Here is a 21,534-nt window from a genome sequence, read left to right on the forward strand (position 1 = left end):
GTGATAAAGCCTTGCCACAGGCTGGCAGTGCATCTGTAAATCCTCTGATTATCCACTGGATGCAGTAACATGCTTGCGAGAAATGTGCAGTCAAATCTTTTTCTTCTTGAGATTTGAACATGTAACAAAGGGCAGCACAAGAGGGGACCTGTGGGGGTGATACAGTGTTCAATGATTATGGTCTGCTGACAAAAGCAGAAATGGCATAGCCTGACCATGGGATGGCAGGGGCTCGGGATAAGGTGGGATTGGTAAGAGCTGGCAGCACAGGTATGCTGAGCAGCAAACTCATGCAGGTATCTACCTAACGTTTAAGAAGGTTTAAGGAAAATGAGTCCACTCTAGATGCTTTTTTTTTTTTTTTTCAATGAAAGGGGCTTGCGAAAAGCCGATTATTCTAATGGGTCTGCAGTTTAACAGTGTATACCAGGCCCCTGAAGGAGATGCTCTGGATGGGATAGGCAATAGCCCCAGCTCCTGAGCAGCGAGCGGCGCCTGTATCCCGAGCCGTTGCAGTTTTCCACAGAAAGTGAGAAGATGCACGGTACAGCTTTGCACAAGAGGAGCAAACAGTGCGCGCAACACGGGAGCCCTGCGCAGAGGGGTGGCAGGGTAAAGCCTGGCCTGCGCGCCCTTGCAAGGGGCCTCACCTCATGAAAAGGTAACCTGAGACAGAGCAAGAGCAGTGATCCTGGGGGAGGAAAGCACTGGGTGGGGGGCCTTTTGTCTTGGTGAAGTTTTACTGCAAACTAGAGGCAAGGTTCCTCCAGTCCAGCGTGGGGTTTCCTGCTGCAGCGGGCGACGGGGGAGAGCAGAGCAGGCCAGGGCTGACCGCACTGCCCGTTGCAGCAGCCGTGCTGGAGCACCCTGGCAGGGGCCCTCCAGTCCTGCCGAATTTATCTGCTTTCATCTCAGCCCTGTTTCTTATCTCTCTGGTGGCCCCCCTGCGTGATCCCAATGGCGAGAAGCTCCCCGCTCCGAGGAAGCAGGGTAGCCTGAGGCTTTATCCGCTGCAAGTACCAAGCCAAGCTCCCCTGCAGCAGGTAACTTCTGCCTGCGGCGCTTCGTGGTTAGCAATATCGCTGCTAATCCAGGCAGGGAAAGCAGGAGGGAGCAGGGCCGCACTGCAGCCTTCCCTGGAGATGCAGCCTCCCCCCAGCACGGCCAGTGGGGCAAACTGGGTTTCAGCCACGGGTGGTGTGGTTTGAAGCCAACTTTGCAGTGACCCTGGTGACTCGCTGTAACGTAGACAAGGGCAGTCAATGCTCAAGAAAAACTTGATAGGAAACAGGCTGTTTGGTTGGTTTTTGTGTTTCCCTGTGGATAGCGTCGTTTCCTGGAGGAGGTGACTGGATATAACGTCTGTCTGGAGAGCGATACTTGAATGAACGCGGAGGCACGTTCGAACAAGCTGATGATTAATTTAGTTTCGTTCGTTCATGAACGTTTTTAGATGCAAAGGATGCAACGTAGAAAGAAACGTTGAGGTTGGATGTTACAGATTGACTCAGCACAAAGATTTCTCCCGGAAAGAACTACAGAAGGTGCCGTCACCAGCGAAGGTAAAGACAGGCAGCGTGCGGCACTGTGGAGACCCACGGCACGGCGCAGCGATGGCTGCCTGGGGGGAAGGCGCTTTGCTACTGACGCAGCTGGGGTGCTGTGAGCTCAGCAGTTGCTTTTACTCTTGATTCCTCTGGAAACATCAACACAACAAAACTCCAAAGGTATTTTTTTTAGTCTTTGGTAAAAATGCAAAAATAAATAAATAAATAAGGAGAAACTGGGCTCAGACACATGCAGGTTGCTACCTAAAATACGTAACTATTCCCATTAAAAATGTAGAAGATGAGAATTTTGCAGGAGATGGCATATCACAGCACTTGCTATCTTTTCCCTCCCTTTAATTTGACTTGAGTTTTTTACCATCCAAGGAGTACACAGAGATCATGCTAACAGATCTGGCAGTAATAACAAAAAATCTCGCCCAACCTTGGGGGAAAATCTTTTGATTATATTTAACTAGAGCACGCTGGTGAAAACTGCATTTAAGCATCGTCTCTGTTTGATGCCTGCAGTGAGCCGGTGCTCAGCTGATTGTGCCGGTGACCTCTGCAATCTAATGAGGCCGGGCTGCCATCAAGGGATTAGTCGATGCATAAAAGTGCAGCTGCTGGATTAGCGAGCGCTCTTAATGCAAGGCTGCCACTGAGAAGGACTCCGACACACGAGCTGCTGCCGACCACGCCAGCCTGCTGGATTATTGTGGCTCGCAAGCGGAGCACGTTAAATTTCTGCTCCAGGTACTGACTGCTGCCTCACAGTTCTTATTCAAAGCATTGGTTTTGGTCAGTAAAGTCCTTATTTGCAGTTCCTGGAGGCTGGACAGGCTCAGGTATGCTGGGGTCGCTAATCCTTGCATCTGTTTTCCCCCCGGTCCTTGCGGGGCTCGTGTTAGTTCGACTGGCCGAGCATCTCGTCGGCCTCCCTCTTCCGGCCGGTCCTGAGCGAGAGCAGGCAGCGTCGCGGCACGGTGCCACTTCTGCAAATTTTCTGTGTCGCTTTGACAGGGTTAGCGAGGAGCGTTCGCTGGTGGGTGTGAGTACAGGCGATAGCAAGTTAGAAAAATTAACACATATAATGCAGGTAAGTGATTAAAAAAAAGCAGTGTAGTCATTTCTTTTTTGTCAGTTCAGATGTCTGCTTTAGCCTTTTGATATGAACCGCTTGTATTTTAACATTCCCAAAAGGGATCATAAATATTAGCAGCCAAACTAGAAGTGATGATAGCAGAAGACTGAGTAGAAGATGCTGGAGTGAAGATTTGTAGCTGTTTGACCCTTTAGTAACTGCTGTTACTCAGTAAAATTGAAACAAATCCCTTTTTTAGTTTCATTTCTGAAGGCTAGTAAGACTTTGAATCGCTCTCATTTTTTGAGAAGTATACTATTTTTTCCTGAGTGCAGGTCAGTGATTCTCTCTGTCCGAGGAAGAGTTACGATTTAAGTTAGAAGTATGTTTTACCTTTGGCAGAAGTGGGTAGAAGTAGCTCACAGAAGCTTTGTGTTGAAGCTAACTAGTAATTCTTCCAGTAAAGGGGCAGTTTGGAATTCTTTTCTCAGTAAGAAATTTGCTGGGAATGGCTCTCCCTTCCTGTAGTTTTGCATCACGGGAGCACTGTTGCTCTGATACTTGCCCGTCTCTTGGGGATGATTTTGGGAGGGTCCCCGACCCCTTTGCCTCTGACCCTCGTGATTGCCAGCAACGCCTTTGCTGATGCAGAGCAGGGCTGGCTGCATCCAGATGTAAATTCCTTGGGTAAATGAATTACAGAGTTTCCCCCATGGTCTTGTCTCTGGCCGTGCTAAACCCCAAAGAGGTTTCTAACACCTTGGTCAAGAGTTCTCCTACAGTTTGTTTAACTGAATGCCTTTGAAGAAGCTTCTTCCTGAATTTCAAGTTTTCAAACTTTTTTTTTCCTGCATTTGATGTTGAAGGGATATTTCCATGGTTTTGCCTCTGTACCTTTAGAGGAAGGCTAACAGAAACCAATTTTCAATTTGAGTGCCTTTGTTTAGTGAATTTTCTGCTAAAAATTGATGTATTCTGTGCCTTTTCTGCCATCGCTCATCACAGTGACCATTTTCTGCTCTGGGAGATCTTTTTCATGTTCTTTTATTTATATTTTGCTCTAGGTAAACAAGGGACAAAACCGTTGACTACAATGCAACGGGCAAGAGTTTCTTGGCCTTTTTTTTTTTTTTTAAGGATTGGTAATACTTCAAAATGAAGCTATTGATACCACACTTCTTTTTATTTTGTATACAAAGATGTTGACTGCTCCTCCAGCAGCTCAAATGAGGTTTATTCTAGAGAAACTTACTGGGGAGTTGAACATCCTGGTTTTAGGGAATAGACTGTACCCTGACTGATGTCACTCACTAGATGATTAATCAAATAAAGGGAAAATCCAATTCCAAAAGCTTTAGAGAGAGAAAAAAAATTGTGCTGCTGTACTTATTCCCAGGTAAAATCCAAAACGTCTTTCTCTCCGCCTCTGTGGCCGGGAGCGCAGCCCTGGCGCGCGTACCAGACTCCGTACAAGCTTTTATGATCCCCTCCTGGGGGATGGAGGGGAAGAAGGGAGAGCAGGGCAATTCAAACCTCCCTCAGTGGGTTAAGTAGGGGTAGTTTCCACCTTTTCCTCTTGATCTGTTTACCAGCCAGTCTCTGTGGAAATGCTAATATCGCTTTGGAGGACAATCTCCTGTGCCTAGCCGAGTTGTTAAGGCTGTGAGGGACAGGCTGCTCTGTGCCGCCTGTGCTGCAGGCAGCCGTGTGACAGCCGCGCAGGGCAGGGCCTCAGAGAGGAGCGGGGCACTCTCAACCGAGATCCCGTACAACTGGAAACGCTCAGTTTGAGGGCACTGGCCACCGGCTCAACTACATGACTGGTTTAGACCTTTGAAGAGGTCTTATTGGGGCTGAGAGAAATCTCCCTTCAGTCAATCACAACAGTGACACTGGGAAGTAGATCCTCTTTCTGAACCCCATTGGACAGTTCAGATGAGCTGGTCAAACTACTTTTTTTTTTTTTTTTTTTTTGGTAAGGGAAACTACACACATCCTCCTGTATTGTTCTAATGTGGTGTTAAACCAGTGGGACATCGCGTTACTGACAGCCTTAAGGCTTGCCGTGAGCTGCAGGATTCCTGAAATTGAGTCAAGTGGGATCAGGCCATGGGCAGGTGGCCTTTAGGCATGACAAGGGCGTTTGAGGAAGAAGGGCTGCAATGTTCCCGGCGCTGGCTAATCCCACGAGCCGGCATGGACCTGCCTCATGTAGCTCTGCTGAGCGCAGCCAAGTGTTTCCTTTCCAGGAGTCCCCTGTGTCATCCAGGAACTGCTGGATCTGAATCCTTCTAGGAATTTTCCAATTGTTGTCGAGGATTTTCGGGGTCGGGAACTGTGCTGGAAATTACTGCCAGCTTTCTAGAGGTTTCCCTTTGCTTTCTAGGAATTCCCTGGGTGCTCTCTAGGAGTTTTTGCACTGCTTCCCAGGGGTTTTCCCTGCTCATTGCTCTAGGACTTCCCCACTTCCCCACTGCAGTTCTGCTCTTTGGAGCAGCTTAAAAGCTCTTGGCAGTCATTGCTTACTGCTGGCATATAATAGAGAAAGAAATATTGAAGGCAAGTAAAGCTGGGCTTCTTGGATAATAACATCAAGCTGTTAATGTTTTTGAGGTAATTGTTTTTAAGTATCTACTGTGTTGCAGATTCTTAATTACTGAGGCTTAAAGCTCGTTTCAGAATGGCATATTCCCATGGACGGCAGTATTACTGTGGAAATGCATTACTGCTGACCATGGTTTACCTCTTTAAGTCTATGTTTAATCCTATGCCAATGTGAGCGGTTAAAACTGATGTCCTTGCTCTGCTTGACAGGTTTTCTTGTACAACAGGAGAAAGTTGCCCTAGCCTACTAAAATGAACAACCCTTGTTAATACAGCACAGCTCTGTCATGGTTTTCACTATATTTGGTGCCTTGGTCTGTCTTACATTTTAATAACTTACGAAGTATATCTTTTATATTTGGCACACAGCATAATTCAGGCTTGAGGGGACCTCAGGAGGGCTCTGGTCTGACTTCCTCCTCCAAGCAGGGTCAGCTGTGGGGTCAGACCAGGTTGCTCAGGGCTTTATCCAGCCAATTCTTGAAAACCTCCATGGACGGAGACTCCACAACCTCTCTGGGCAGCCTGCTCCACTGCTGGGCTGTCCTCCTGGGGAAAAAGAGCTTCCTTTCATCCACTCTGAACCAGTTTTGTTCCAACTAATGCCCATTGTCTCTTGTCCTGCAATCAGGCACATCCGTGCAGAGCCAGGCTCTGTCCTCTTGATGACCTCCTCGTAGGTACTGGGGGGCTGCTGCCACATCCTGCCAAAGTCATATCTTCCCTAGGTTAAACAAGCCCCATTCCCTCAGCCTCTCCTCACAGGGGAAGGGCTGCAGCCCGTGGCCATCTTGGTGGCCTTCTGCTGAACTTGTGCCAGTTTATAGATGTCTTCTCTGTACTGGGAGGTCCAAAACTGGACGTAGGATGCTAGATGTGGCCTAAGTGCTGAGCAGAGGGGGATAATAATTTCCCTCCATCTGCTGGCAATGCTGTGGTTCATGCAGCTCAGGGTGCTGCTGGCCTCCTTTGTGGCCAGGGCATGCTGGTGGTGGCTCATCCTCAGCTTGCTCTCTGTCAGGACCCCGAGCCCTTTCAGCAGAGTTGCTCCTTGCCTGTTTCCCTGCAAGAGCGCTTCCCTTCCCAGCTGCAGGATTGCACATTTGTCCTTGCTGAATTTCACAAGGTTCCTGTTGGCCCTTTGCTCCAGCCTGCCTCGCTCCCCCTGAAGCTGCTGTGGTGCTTTAGGTGTAATCACATCAAATCAGCTCTGCATCTGTGCTTTGGGTTCTGTCACTAACACTTGGAGGAATGGGAGCCTCCTCAGTACTGTGAACCTACTAAAAATAGGTTTGCTTTCATTCAATACAAAATAGAAGTAGATTAGATGTAGCAGCAGAAAGAGGTGTGTGGTCCTATTCAGGTAACGTGTGGCTTGTTGTTTTAGACTTAAAGAAAGCTTTAATGGTCTTTCAATTACATAGTCCATGAGCTAAAAGCAATGCAGATGAGATGAAGTGTGACATGAACAGAGAAGCTGAGGCTGGTGGCAGCATGGTTTTCTTTTAACCTGATAAAATTGCTATGGTACTTAAGCAAGGTATTTTTTTCTTGCTGTGTTTAAAGTGAACAGATACTAGTACTCTGTATCAGTAATGTGACTCTCACTGTGCGTTTTATTGCTAACAAATAGCAAAGCTCAATAGGCAAAACCTGACAAACAACCTGCCCACAGTGGTGAGAATGGAGTGAAACCCTCTATGACGTAAGACCTTTTTCCTAATATGCTTCATTGTACATTGATGTGCCAGTAGCAATCCAGGTCCCAGTTACTGGCGGTGCACAGCGTCTCTGTAAGCAGCCTGATTTGTATTGAAGCAGAAAGCTTTCTGGGCAAGGAAACAATTTAAATTGCAGCTGCTGTTTATTTAGCAAATCTGGTGTGTTTTTTAAAGCTGAAAGACTGTTTATTTCAATAACTGAAATAAAGTGGATCAGTGAAAACTTTATTTTTTTCTAACAATAAAAAAGGGCTTTTTTTTTTTTTTTGGCCTTCTAGCATCTTTTCTCTGATACTGGAGCTCTACTTTGTGGGCTACGGTCAGCTATAAGTTGAGTTTCCAAGGTCAAAAACTATGCTGAAATTCTGAAATACTTTGCTTATTGCCAAGAAAATATTGCAGTAAAGCTAGCCCATCATTCAGAGCACTTGCTTAGGTACTCCATGTACTGCATCATTTATTTTTCCCCAGAAAGTGTTCTCCTACATCTTCAATATCCTGCAGATATTTGCACGTCTTGGTAATTTCTGTTGAAAGCTTCACCTTTATTTGCGAGATCTCACAACCCAATATCTTCACATCAAAGTTTCTGCTAATCTGGCTTTCGAAAAGGTATTTACTGAGTCTTCTGTAATATTGTGGAGGTGCTCAGTTGCTTTATTTGCCCTTTATCATTTTTGGCTGAAATTTAAGTGAACTGAAACATGGAAAGGGAGTTTACCACAGCCAAAGCCTTGGAGAAGAGTTTGGGAAATCTGGCCTAAGGTTTTCTAATCCAAACTAATGTTGTTTAAACTGTGGTGTCCAAACGACTCCTCTGAGACTGGCTGTGGAGGTAAAGATGCTGCTTTTCGTTCCTAAGCTGATTTTTCAGTGAGCCATAAATTCTAGCCCAATTAAAGGGTGAGGAAACGTATTTCCTAGCATAAGGATATTCTTCAGAGCTGGATTTCTGTTTATAGAGAGTGGAATGCAGAGTCTGTGCACATCCATCAACGTCCTAGGCTGCTCGCAGAGGTGAGCGTGAAAACTCCCTGCAGTGGGATATGGCCCGAAACAACATCTGAGAACTGCTTCGGTCCACGTCAGCATGCGATCGGGGTTCCGGCTCTCACTGCGGGCCAGGTACTTGTGTCTGGTGGCAGCTATAACTGCACCAAACTCCCTGAAAGCTTTTCCTGCTTGTTCGGGCTCTGTCAGCTAGTCTAATCAAACACATTGCCTCTCCCCGAGATGTGCCCCTCTGGTATATCAGTGCTCCAAATGGGGAGAACAACGAACATCTTCCACCTTTAGAGGGCAAGGATCCCCCAGCCCCAACTTTCAAAGGGAGACTGGGGAGAAGGGTGCAGGAAGAGAAGCCTCATCTGCTCTTCACTGCCAGCTTCCCGACCACCGAGGCAAGTGTCCTCACTACCTTCTCTTCCCAGTTATTCCCTTTACTCCCAAGTCCTCTGAGGCGGCTGTTGCAACCACCACTTCAAGTAATTTGTCAGCCCAACTTCAAAGCTTTCTGCTGCTTGTTTTCCCCCACTGCTTTCCCTTCTGCAGAATCTGAGGGTACATGGTGAATGGTCCCCTTGGCGGTGCCAGGTTTTAGCAGTGTTCCTGTGGGAGCTTTTCCAGCTTTCTGCAGTGGGTGGGATTTGGCCAAGTGTTGCCTGGGTGTGAGTTGGATGTGATAGCTGTTACGTGTCCCCTGAACCATGGTTTGCTGGAAATGCAATGCAGGGGCCTATGTTCTCTTTTGAACAGCTCTGTGAGTGCTGCTTCTCTACAAGACTAGTGCGTGGCTTGTCTTGGTTGGGGTAAACGCGAGCTGAAGCCAGGGAATGTGCAACAAAGTGAATTTTGCTCCTGTCTGGGGAGAGGAGGCAGGATCATAGGCATATCTTACTCGTGTGATTGTAGCTTTATGTTATCTGCTTTTTGTGACTGCCTTTTGAGTGACAGCACGTTTCCAGGCAAACTGAGCCAGCCCTGGGAATACTGCAGTACTTCAAGTTGACCTTTAGTTGAACAGACAGAGGAATTTCTCAACTGCATGGTGATGTTTTTATAGCAAGTCTTTCACTGTGTAGGTAGGTACCTAACCAACACACAGTAATGCTTTCTGCTTAGAACAAAGCTTTTGACATTAAAGAGCTTTTTGGATGGTCTTGAGATTTACTGCAGAAGAGAAGACAGGCCTGGGAGTAAGGGAAAGATATAGCTGCTTTGGTGGAGAAATGCCAGGATTGCAAAGGGGCTTTTTGGATCAGGCCAAGTGGAAAAGATGTGCTTGTGTGAAATTCCCACAGCACTGCATGGCAGCACCCGCAGTCAGTTCCAAGAGTCAGGAACAGTGTCAGCGGCTTGTTCTCTGCTATTGCACTGCTTGTTCCTGTCCCACTGTTGGCCTCGATGGGCTAGTCATTGTACTTTTTGTAACTTCTCTGGGACCATTTCATTTTATGGTATTTTTTTCCTCCCTGCAATGAAGGTTTGGAACCAATCTCTTTTGTAAGATCAAGCCAGACACCGAACGCTGAAATGTTTTATTATCTTCCTCGCTGTCAGCCATGCTGGTTACATTTAATGCCATATGTGAATTGACTGAAAAGCTAGGGGCAAGTTGCAATATAGGAAAAATAATTCTCTTCAGTGCTTTTGCTCATAGTTCTGTTTCACTGGCAGCTGCCACTTATGCTTGTGAAGAGTGAGAGCGCCCCAGGGCAGCCGTGTTTATTCTCCTTTGCTTGTTGGCTATTTCTGCTGTTGTGGGTGGAACGCATCTCCAAGCCCAGGACGATTTACCTGCCAACCTTCAAGTGAGCAGAAGTGCTCAGTTTTCCTTCAAAGAGTCTATCTGAAGCTGCATGCCTGTTCCTGTGTTCGGTCAGTATTTTAGGAGCTTGAAATTTGCTCTCAAGATGTTCTTGGAGCGTTTAAGTGGACATGCCAGTGGCCTTGGTAAGTGTTCAAGGGGCTGATCTCCCTGAAGGTCAGAGATTTGAATTTCAAGAGCAAAAACTCTTTCTCACTGTCCCTGGTCTAACAAAAGTTGTGCCACGCTGAACGCATTGGTGTCTGCTGTGTAAGTTGTTCCTACTCGTTGTTCCTACTCTCGGGCTTGATCCAAAATTTGCAAGAGACAGCTCTGTTGATTTCAAAACCCTTTATCTCCTGCCTTTCTTATTGAAATCCACTTTGTTTTCACAGTGACTACTTCTGTTTTAGTATTGGTGATGAAACAAAAGATGGCTCTGGGTTGCTGTTAAGCCCTAAGGTTGGTGTTAAGATTTCATGGCGCTTAGCTAGGAACCTCAGAAAGCATTTTAAAGGTTATATTTTTAAAAGTTCCTAACACTTGCAGTCGGGATCGGATTTTCAGGTGTTGTTGGGAAAGCAAAAAAGGTTAAACAAACGAATGAAAAAAGTAGCATGGCATCATCCTCAGTTTTTAAAAGACAGTGATTGAGTCTAAATGAAGGACATTTTTGCCTAATTTTTGCCTAATTGTCATGATTTGGGAGTGCTTGTTCTTACAGAAATCAGTAGTTATGGAAATCTGATGTTTTGATGGGCATGCAGCTTCTTTAGCACTAACTGATGAAGTGTCAGTGAGCTTAACTGCCACTTAACTATTGTTTCTTTATTTGAGAGTTGTACAAAATAATCAAATAACAGAAAAATACTGTCTACAATTCCCAAAGGCTTTTGTTTGTTTCAGCAACAAATACGTTTATTTACAAGATGTGACTGTTTTTTAACGAAACTGAACTATTTACTCTTTGCTTCAGTAAAAGGATGCTTCTCAGAACAGGATCTAGTACACAATGTTTATGCCGAAATGGATTTTCTTCTACTATAGACTTACCATTGAAAATGTTTGTTATGGTCTCTACACCATGTGTTGTGCCTATAAATTACCCCTTAATAGGGATTTCTTCTAAAATCTGCATTAATGTTCAAAAAGTGATGTTTGCTACAGTTCCCAGCTTTCTACGATGTTGTTCTTAACCCTTTTCTTCCTTACAATTCCTCCTAGTCTTTTATTATAAAATGTGCCCATGATGAACGTCAGTCTATAGAAAAGCAGAAGCTTTACATTTCTAGCAGAGCTATCCTTGCTTATAGCTTTCCTAGTGCCTTTCTGCAAAAAGCAAAGGGCATCCAGCATACCAGGGGTCTAATGCAAACAGGTACGGGATCCGTGGGGTCTTCTGCATGTTCAGTTTAATAGTCTCACATAGATCCTTTTGGCTACCAAACAAAAAAGTTGATCTTCTCTTTCCAGTTGTTGTGTCTATTCTGTCTCAAACAACAGATGTAAGTAGAGCCATACAATGGAGATTATTGTTGATCTGCATTTCTTTCTTTTTGGAAGCAATTACTTACTGTTAACCCTTTATTGTTATTTTATGAATGAATTATTGTTATTTTGAATTGAATTATTGTTATTTTACGAATGAATCCAACTTTAAATTGAGCTCTAGTGAACAAAGCGCCTCTCTGTTGACTTCCCCAGAATTAGCTCGTTTTTTACCCAGATAAAACTTGCTTGTACATAGTTTTTCTTAGAGCCAGAAGTAAAAATCCTGTAATTGTTAAAGCTCCCAGTGAAAAACAGTAAAGCTCACGTTACAGAGATGGAACAAAAAATCGCTTTGTGTTGGTCAAGAATATTTGGAGGCTTTTCTGTTTGCTGACATTTTTTTTTATCTGATGCTTGTATTACAGATGACTTTCCCACATTGTGATTTGATACGTGCTCCAAAAGGTTATTCTTTGGTTTCAGGTATCCAGGTAATGAGCAGAGTTTGAACAGAGTGGTAAACCGAACTGAAGGTCAATAATACATGAGTACTGGCAAACTGCCTAGACTGGAGTGGGTAAACACGATCACGATTCTCTAAGAGCTACGGAGCGTGAAATGGGAACTGTGCTGTGTTTAAACAATCAGGAGGATTAGCCTGAGTTCCTTGACTTACTGATGACAGGCACCTTACACATAAGCAAGTCCTTTGTAAACGCTATGAAAAAAACAGGAAGATGGTTCTCATCAGAAGGTTTATGTGTAGTAGGAGACTGGGGGTTCTGCACAGTCTTTTTCTGAGCTGTTAAGGAACAAACATTGATCAGGTCTCTTGAGCATGATGGGACTCGCTCTTTTTCATCGGTTTTGGTGATGTGGCATCTGGCTTGTAAGACATAACTTGCACAAGCTGTTAAGGTCACTCTCTATGCAAATCTAAGAGACGGAGCTTGTATATATTTCCTAAACAAAAAAAAATGGAAAAACATCTGAAGTGCGATTGCAGTAGTTCATTACCTATGGAAAGTAAATCAACAATCTGTAGTAAGAAATACGTTGGATATCTGTAGGCTGTTGCCTGGGCATTTTCCCGTGACAGCTTATAAATGTTTCCAATGGTCTGATTTTTGCTTTCGCTATTTCAGATCATTCCCTTCAAAATTTGAAATAAGATCTTTAACCTTCATGTTGTAGAGCATTTGTGTACTCTGGCACTATTGATCCACGAAAAGCATTATAAATAGGCTCTCTCTTTTTTTTTTTTTGATGTATGCAAATTTTAATATTTTTTCCTTCAGTATTAAACTGGCTTTTTCTAAATTAAAGATCATTCTGGCGGGGCCTTCCTTTAAAGGTGACATGGGGTTTGAGGCTGTGAGACAGGTAAGGACAATGATGGCAAGACAGTGCATAATAATAAAGATAATTAATACATTTTGGTGTTTTACTCCTTTGCAGCTTGGTGCTGTGTGAGGAAGGAACGATAAAACTGGCTGCAGCACAGTGTGCCTACAGCAGAGACCTCAGAGAGAAAGCTATTCACAAGAGTTATTGCTGAATGCTGATAGATAGTCTTTTCCCATATAAAGGGAAAGTATGCAATGGTTTCTGCACCTGTGACGAGTATCTTAGCAACGTCACCGAGGAAACAGTATGCAGGACTTTTTTCTGAGTGCTTTCTGTTGACCGTAACTGCAGTTGTGAAACAAAGGTCAAGAGCAATTTAAGCTCTTTAAAGTGCTGTTTCTTAATTCACTTACTCAGAGAAATGTTTGCATTGTAGTTTTCTGCCTAAAGGATGAGTATTAGGTTATGGAGTCACCCAACAGACTATCCAGTTACAGTTTAGTTAAACCTGAATATCGCTTAATCTGAGATGTTGCTTCTTCCATGCGGGAAAAGTACTGTTATTTTGACTCCACTTTTTGCCTCGTGAAGTAACCAGGTGGGAATCCCACTTGCCATCTGCCTGCTCTGGCAGTTGAGGATACCCAGGGGCTTTCTGCACAAGACAGCAGGGACGAAGAGCACAAAACTTCGGCAGGCAGTGGGAATAAACCATTGAGCTATTAAAAAAAAAAAAAAAAAAAAGCCTTTTTGCCTGAGAAGTTCAATAAAGTCTAGCCTTACTGTATGCACAGACCTCAGGTGAGTCTCTGCTCTGTCCTTTGTCATCAGCATTCAGAGGATATATGTATTTCAGGTTTATCCTGCTTCTTCCACTGGTACTGTGTGAGAATTACTTGCCAAGGTTGCTCTGACTGGCCTTGCCATCTTGTGAGAGGGCAGTATTTATCTTCTGTATTTTATAGATGAGGGAGGTGAGGTGAAGAACTAAAGCCTCATTCAGACCATTGTCCTCCTCACCGACTCCCTGATCTGCAGCCTGAGAGGACTGTCTGCCCACTTCCTCCGAGGCCCTGGGTGGGAGTTCAGCGTCTGTAGCGGACCATGTCCTGGGGGTGCGGAGGGTGCTGGGAATGAACCACAGAAAAGTAAATAGGGAAATACGTATTGCACATGCAGTCTTTGGATCCAGGTCTCCAACGTCCTGCCCTTGTGAGCTGCAGGGAAACAAGAGCAAGACTGCTCAGCTGCTGGTGGGAGGTGCGCTATGCTCCACTGGGCAGAGGACGGGCTGGGGCTGCAGAGATACTGGGGGAGCAGGACCACGCGCTTTGCCCCTCTGGGTCTCTGCTTTCCTCATGTGAAACAGTGACAATGTTACTGCCCCTCACCAGGAGAGATGGGGATAGCCTAGAAATGTGTGCAGTGGTGCAGAAGTACAAATTATGATTATAACCAGTTAAAAGTCAGCGGAAGGAGGCATCTTTGCCTTCTGCCCGGTCTATTAGAGAATCTCACGTTCTAGAGCCCTGTCTATGAATAAGAATTTTTCCCATTTCTATTCAAATCCTTGTGCTAGACAAAGGACAAAGCCTCTTGCCGATCTCCTCCTTCCTGTGTTCGAACTCTGTGAGAAAATTTTGTACTTAGAATATTGGATGTTGACTTTTTTCATTCGCTACTCACAGAAATACAGGTTCTGCATTGTTTCATATGTAAACAGTCATTTAAACAGTCAGCAGTCATCAAGTATAATTTTCTCCCTCAGCTCTTTGTTTATTAAGCTAAATGGTGAGTTAAGCTGCGATTTAAAAGCAAACAAACTGAATTGCCTAAGGTAATTGTCTGCTTCTTTAATTGCAAATGTCAGAACATCAAAACTGCTCTGTTTGGAACCATTTTCCTTCTTTGAGAAGTATTTCTATTTGAATAAATTGCCAAAGAAAATTAGTTGAGGATAAGGTGCTTGTTTTGAGGCAACACAAGACATCTCCCGTGAAAATCTGTGATATATAATAGAAAAATGAGACACTATTCCACGCAAATAACCTTTTTTTTTTTTCTTTCTCTTTCCAGGCTTTAGGTGATGTGCCCTCTATTCTCATGAATCCTCTCTCCCACTCACAGCTTGTTCCCCTGGCTGAAGTTCTTTGCTGCACCATATCAGACATGAATGCAGACCAGGTGATGGTTACACAGGAAACTTTAACGGAGCAGTTAGTGAGAAATTATCCAGGTACTGTATCCATTTCTCCCTCCTTTTAGAAGTGACCGTATCATCATGCGCATATTTCTGATATTGGTCAAGTCATCAATGAATGCTTAGAAACAAAGCTGTCAATACGGAAGAATATAAATTAACTGGCAACTGAGGGAATACATTGATCTGTCAGCATCAACAATGTTGTTTCGAATAGAATAATTTTTGCAGATTTTCTTTGAGAATAAGAGGGAATTGAGTATGGAAGCATGTTAAGCATATGCCCTTTCCTATGGGAAAGCACAGATGAGGCACTTAAATACCAGATATGGAAAAACATAAAATACAGTATGTGTCAGTTCACTAAAACTTTGAGTCCTCCGTGGAGAGACAGCAAGACAGAGACCGGGTAGGAGTCTACATCTGGTGTCTGCTATCACAAATACAACTGGCCCACAAATTCAGGTTTGTTGGTCAAATTCCACCCCCTGCCTCTCCAAAAGCACGTTAATTACACAAAATGAGCTTGAATCCTTCTCTTCTGATGAGGTCGCAGCCATTTCCCATAAATGGTGCACTTTTCTTTCGATCTGAAAAACGTCCAATTTCCACCAGATCTGGAATATTTAAATATGTGTGGGACTCTGTGAAAGCTCATTCTGGCCTTCTGCAGAAGCAGTTTGATTGGTTGGATGCTGAACTTCCTCTTTTGATTTTTTTTTTTTTTGAATAAACTTACACCCCTACAAACGCTACACAGAAACTTGCCAGCAATGTGACATAGTCTATATGTGCATTGATACAACCACAAGGTAGGATTTTTACCTCAGCCAGAAGTAACTCTCAAAGTCTGCAGGGAGATAGTGGTTTCCTTGCTATGTTTTCACCTTGCTGGAAGTTTTCATTCTCATGGGCAGATCAGCATAAGCCTGGGGCAGCAGGTCAGATGTCACAAGACTCTGGGACTGTGACACCTGAGGGAAAACCAGCAGCTGAGTCTCAGCAAGGTAAACTTTGGTTGCAATTGTCATCTGACAAACCTATACCAGAAGCTTCAGAGAGAGTGATGAAAGCTACTGTTAAATAACCTGCTCAGAGGGAAAGGTTTTGAACAACACGTTGGCTTGTTTGCTGCAGAAGGTCTCTCTCGTGAATATCATATCCTGACAGACGCAAAGAGAATATCCTTTTTTATTCAGAAGAGGACATTCAAAAATGCAGCTGGCTTTGCCTTCTTCCCCAGGGGTGTCCTTACCTCATCGGTGAGGAAAGGCTTAGAGGAAGGAACAAATGTTTTTACTCATCTGTAAGGCACTGGCTGGATGGCAGCTGCCAGGGCCCTGGATGGTGTTTCCATGCTGCCCTCACCTGGCTGGCCCAGGAAGGCTCTCCCTGACCCAGAGCTGCAGTGGGTGCTGGCTCTAGGCCACCCTTCGTGCACGTGGGTGCCACTGCACAGTGTGGCTGTCTCCGTTCTGCAGGGAGCCCCAGGGCTGTGGTGGGGCCTGTGTGGGTAGGGCACAGCAGAGCGTAGGCACAGTTGCTGGCTCTGGAAGCTCGGCAGAGAGAAGGTGAATTAAAAAAATCCAAAAAATCCTGCAGTTTGTCCTGTGATGTCAGACTCTTTCAGGTAGCAATCAAGCTTTTCCTTGATGTCAGATGCTTTCAGGTAGCAATCGAGCTTTTCCTATTCAAAACTTCTCTTGGTATGTCAGTTTCAACTTTTGGCTGCATCCTGTAAACTAAATTCGCTGGCTATTTCATGGCTGAATCGCTTCTAGTTCTATGTAAGTTATTTTTTTGGCCATCTCCCATTATATCCGAAATCTTATTTCTGATTTTAAATATCTGTATCTTTGTTGCAGGCATTGCAGTTCCCTCTCACAAAATTGTATATAATACCCTTGGCACTCTAATTAAAGAAAGGAAGATCTATCATACGGGAGAAGGATACTTCATCGTGACCCCCAGCACCTACTTCATCACACATGACGCCACCGAAGCCAATAAAAGGGTCCAGTTGGAGGACAGTTGCTGTTCATCACCTGCCATCACTTACCTTATAAGTATAGAGAACTGTGCAGATCTAATGAAAGCAAACATTCCTACAGTACCCCGTTACAGATCCTGCCATTGTTTCCCCGACAAGAATATGCTCTGTGAACAAGAACATTGGCAGCTAACGAACCATGAACCTAATGGAGGAGGTAAGAAAGGCTGCAGTGAACTGAAGCCTTCAATTCAAAATCAAGTGGTGTTCACATCTGGTGAAACCCATTCCTGGGACACTATCAAATCCCTGACATCAGTGAAAGAAAAACTGAAAAGTAAAAGGTTTGGCTTTGGCCTTTTCCGGCGAAGTGCTTCTAAAGAAGAAAAACGTAAGAAAGGGTACTCCACTTTTTCAGCCCAGTTTCCTCCCAAGGAGTGGCCAGTCAGGGACGAAGATGACTTAGATAATATTCCACGTGATGTTGAACATGAAATCATCAAGCGTATTAACCCTATGCTTACAGTTGATAATTTAATTAAACACACGGTATTAATGCAGAAGTTTGAGGAGCAGAAAAAATATATCAGTAAAGGTACCTCTGCTGAAGCGTTAACAGTTGGGCAAAAGCATCTTTCAAAGGAGTGTGTTGAAAAGACACAAAGTAATACAGCAAAGCATGGTAGGAAAAACAAATCAAGCAAAGAGAAGCAAAACAGCAGAAGCGACAGGAAATCTCAAACACATGAGCTAACATCCCAAAGTGAAAAACCGAAAGAGGACCTGTCACCGCCTGTTACAAACCAACAGCCATTTGATACATCTGTGGAATCCCAAATCATATACAAAAAACAAATTAAGAACCCTTTTCAGGGTCTGTCTTGGAGACACAACTTTTATGTGAAAGGGCACAAAGGTCAGACTAACGGTCAGCTGAAGTCCAGGACTCAAAAGCAAGAAAGGCGTTTACGTAGACCAAGGTCTTTTGCTTCCTCAAAAACCTTTGAATATGAAGCTGAACAACTGGTGGCTGAAAAGCAAGCTGACAAAGCCAAGCCAAACAAATCACTCCATGTTAACAGGCCTTCCCTCCAACTAAAAAAAGACAGTTTAAGTGAAAACGTTAGTTATCTGCAAGGCAGTACTTTGCAAATAGATGACAAATGTAAATACTTGACGAACAGTAATGTTTCCGAAGACGACATCTGCAGACGAACAGCCAAAAAAAATCCTGTGGATGTTCAAAAATCCCCTCACTCCCACACTGAAGATAATCTGTGCAAAGAAGATGCAAAATATTCATTAAATCTGAAAGATGAGCATTGCAAGTACAAAGCTGACTCTGCAGGTAAATTATTAGATCAAACAGCAAATGAATTTCAAAATATCAGCCTTTCAAAATATACAACCAACGCTAGCCTGCTAAAAAAAACTGGTGCGAAATACAGACAAAAGACTGAAAACAAGAATGAACTTATATTTAAATATGACTGTACCAGCCGGCCTGGATCAATGAAACTGGAAGGTGAAGGATTTACCCATGACTACCATCATGTGTACCAAAAAGCACACGATGGTAACACCTGTAGTTCATTATATCTGGATGACAATTTTGAACACAGGGAACCATGTCACTTGCATCCTAGCCAGGCTTTTCCAGATACAAGGGATTGGAATAAAGTGCAAAAAGTGGAGACAGCTATGTCCGTAAAAAACTGGAAGGTTAATATTCATCCAGCCCAGTACAATATAACTGTAAACAAATGTGACTCTGCACAGCATGAACATAAGGGATGTGCTAGTCTTGCTGAATCAATAGATGGCTCAAAAGAGCATCAGAAAACAGATTTCACTAAAGAAAGTTGTTTTTGCAGTCAGGTGCTTCTGACAATTCACAGAAAGGAAGAGGAAACTGGCCTTACTGCATGTGTGAAGACTTCAGCTGCAACAAATTCCTGCAATGCTAATGAGGCTGACACAGATGCTGCCACTTTGCAGAACTCCACCTATGAGGCAGGAGAAGAAAAGGCATGCTGTGTTTTGGGCCCACAAGCCAAAGAAATGAGAAACTCCTTGGTGGAAAATAGCATAATTTTTAATAATGCTTGTATTGTGATTTCAGGACAGAATCACTTAGAAGGAGCAGAAAAACACAGCATTACAGGAGACAGTGGAATTGACTCCCCAAGGTAAAAACAAACAAACAAACAAAAAAAACTTATGTAACTATGTTTGATGTTTTATTTTTGAAATAATAATCTGATTTTTAGGGAAGTGTTGCTGTAAATTATAAATTCCCCTCCCCAACAAGAAATTATGTTTAAAAACTTTTGTTCTAACCCAGAAAAATTCAAATTGCATAGCCTTAGTATGTCTTTTTACATGAACGTTCCCCATAAATCAGCTATACAGATGCTGTTGTTTGGATTTTTCTTTATAAGGCATGCAAGTATTATGAACTCCCCTTCACAGATAAAGATGCCAAAGGGCAGACATGCTAGGAAGCAGGGCGATGGATAAACTCAATGTGATCCTGGTAACAGGACGGTTTAGCTTGCACTGATGTTGCCATGTGACATTACAGATATTGTCATCTTTTCTCTGCTTGTAGACCAAGAATAAAAACTCCTTTAAAAAGGTTTTCAGTCGTAATTACAATGACAAAAAACTGTCTGACTTGCTCACAACTGGCAGCAGAATGTGTATGTCACCTGAACTAGTGGCTTCTGCTTCCTTTTTTTTTTAATGGCACATGCTGCTGGTAATTATGCAATCTCTTTTCAGAAAAGTTTTCTGAAAATTCACTCAATGGAAAAAATGTTGGTATGAAACAATATTTTACATGGTTGCATATATAAAAACTACAAAACTGTTAACATAATTTGAAGTTAGGAAACATTAATCTAAAGTGGCCAAAATGTAAGTTAAAATGTTAGGAGGGAGAAATTATACCAATTGTTTTTAATAGCATCATATGTTCTTCTCAAGAACTGAAATGATTGGTATTTAAGCGTAATTAAGCCACTCAAGTTTCCATCAGATATGTACTATCATCTTGAGAAACTAGCATATGAAGGAACAGATCATGTACTACCGTTTTAAAAGAAATTTTGTGTGTGTGTGTGTGTGTTTTTCTTGCACTGGGGACATAGCGCTTCTGGCTGTGCATTCTTTCAGCACACTCCTAGTTTGTTACTTGAGTATGGATGCCTGAAATCTTTTGGACATTCTTTAGCAAAAAAATTCAAAGGATTGTTCTGTTTGTTTGTATTTATGATGATGGTGATACCAGAAGCTAAGCCAGCTCTGTTTATTTCTGGAACGCAGAGTCTGATATCTAATAATTCCGCTATTTTAGATGGACTGAAAAGAAGACCAAGCTTCCTGTAAATTCCTGAAAGCATAAGTAGTAATGCAAAGGGTGGAAGGCCACTTGCAAAAAATTTCTTGCTGCTGTTGACTCTAGTCATGAATGTTTGATTACTTTTTCTAACTCGGCTTTGTAAACTTTCCCTTTGCAACAATATAACAGTAGTGTAAATGCTACCAGTTGCATTTGTAAGGCTGCTGCCTCTACATTCAAAACTGTTTGGTAAAACTTTCGTCTGTGATATTTTCAGTTTTAATGTGTATTCCTGATGCTCTCATCTTTCCTTACTTCTTGTGCTCCTCTTTCTAATAAAAGTAAGGACTGACATACTTCATTTAGATCACGTTATTAACCTGAAACTTTTATGTGTTGTTCTAACAAGAACTGTACCACAGTAACAGGCCTGTTTTACGCTGTAGTTCTTGGAAGCATTTCCTGCTTGGGAGCAGGCCCTGAGCTCCAACCCCTATGTCAGAAAACAAAGTAAACTCAAAGTGGATTGGCACGCACCTTATTCATACAAAGGCTCTTTAAATCCTGAGGTAGGAAACTCTTCTCGCTGGGCTGTTGTGAAGAAAACTACTGGCTCTCTTTACACGTGGCAAAACAGGATTTAGTCTTTGCAAATGAAGAGAAGGCAGTGTTGGAGGAAGGGATTTGAGCAGGGCTGCTGTTTTAAAGCAATCCCTGCTGCCCGGTAGGTGCGGGCCCATCCCTGCTCTGCTGCTTAACGGTGCTTTTATTCAGCTGAGGAAATGACATCGCTCAGGGTTGCTTTCCAGCTTTTAGTTCAGAGGACAGCTTTAGGCTTTTTGCTCCCGTTTCCTTCCCGTGACTAGAAGTGGCCCGTGCCGTCTTCACAACACTGATCACCGCAGGGTTGAGGTCCTTGGTCCTACTGAGGCCCTCGGGCTCTTCTTTGACTTAAAATATGAGCACTGGAAACCTGTGTCCAGTAGTAATGGAGGCAGCAGGCTAAACGTGCAGTTACGAATTTCGACACTGCTGGAAGTTCCCTCGGGGAGCGCGCCTCCGGCCCTGAGGAGAAGGCAGAAGCCGCGGCTGGCCCCGGCCGCCATGTTTGGCCTCGGCCCCTCGCTCACGCAGCACCAGCGAGCGCCTTTTTCGCCTGCTTAAAAACCTCGCCCGGGGGCTGAACGAGGCACTCGGGGCACGATACAACGCTGAGCCCCCGCGGGAGGCTGGGAAGGCGGCGCGGGCCGCTGCCGGGCGCCCCCGCCGGCCCGTCCCCGTCATGGCGGCGGCGGGGGCGGGGAGCGCCACCGACCCCCCCCGCCCGCGGGGCATGCTGGGAGTCGTAGTCCCGAGGGGGAGCGCCGAGGCATGCTGGCTCTTGTAGTCCCGCGGTCCTAT

General features: G+C 44.1%; 1 protein-coding gene and 1 long non-coding RNA gene across 3 annotated transcripts; one reads left to right on the forward strand and one right to left on the reverse strand.

The window, feature by feature from the left end:
• The first annotated feature begins 768 nt into the window (after positions 1 to 768).
• On the forward strand, positions 769 to 20,676 carry STOX1 (storkhead box 1). 2 transcript variants are annotated; one of them, XM_068950902.1, is made up of 3 exons: positions 769 to 1,727; positions 14,677 to 14,836; positions 16,666 to 20,676. In XM_068950902.1, exons 2-3 carry the CDS (start codon positions 14,704 to 14,706, stop codon positions 18,981 to 18,983), a joined length of 2,451 nt encoding a protein of 816 aa, XP_068807003.1. In that variant the 5' UTR covers positions 769 to 1,727; positions 14,677 to 14,703; the 3' UTR covers positions 18,984 to 20,676. The 2 variants fall into 2 exon arrangements, with proteins under 2 accessions (XP_068807003.1, XP_068807004.1); XM_068950903.1 differs by lacking the exon at positions 769 to 1,727 and adding an exon at positions 2,188 to 2,303.
• LOC138067843 (uncharacterized) lies at positions 17,250 to 21,406 on the reverse strand. The gene is made up of 3 exons (XR_011142274.1): positions 20,671 to 21,406; positions 18,713 to 18,796; positions 17,250 to 18,065 (listed from the first exon to the last, which is right to left on the reverse strand). It is a non-coding gene; the product is annotated as an uncharacterized lncRNA (long non-coding RNA).
• Positions 21,407 to 21,534: the final 128 nt, after the last annotated feature.

This window comes from Struthio camelus, chromosome 7 (assembly GCF_040807025.1).
Source record: "Struthio camelus isolate bStrCam1 chromosome 7, bStrCam1.hap1, whole genome shotgun sequence".
NCBI classification, from domain to species: domain Eukaryota; kingdom Metazoa; phylum Chordata; class Aves; order Struthioniformes; family Struthionidae; genus Struthio; species Struthio camelus.

Excerpts from the sequence above, each read along its gene's own strand:
- STOX1 (XM_068950902.1), top strand. The coding sequence starts at position 14,704 with ATGAATCCTCTCTCCCACTCACAGCTTGTTCCCCTGGCTGAAGTTCTT. Across the intron at positions 14,837-16,665 it reads GTTAGTGAGAAATTATCCAG|GCATTGCAGTTCCCTCTCAC; the intron begins GTACTGTATCCA and ends TCTTTGTTGCAG.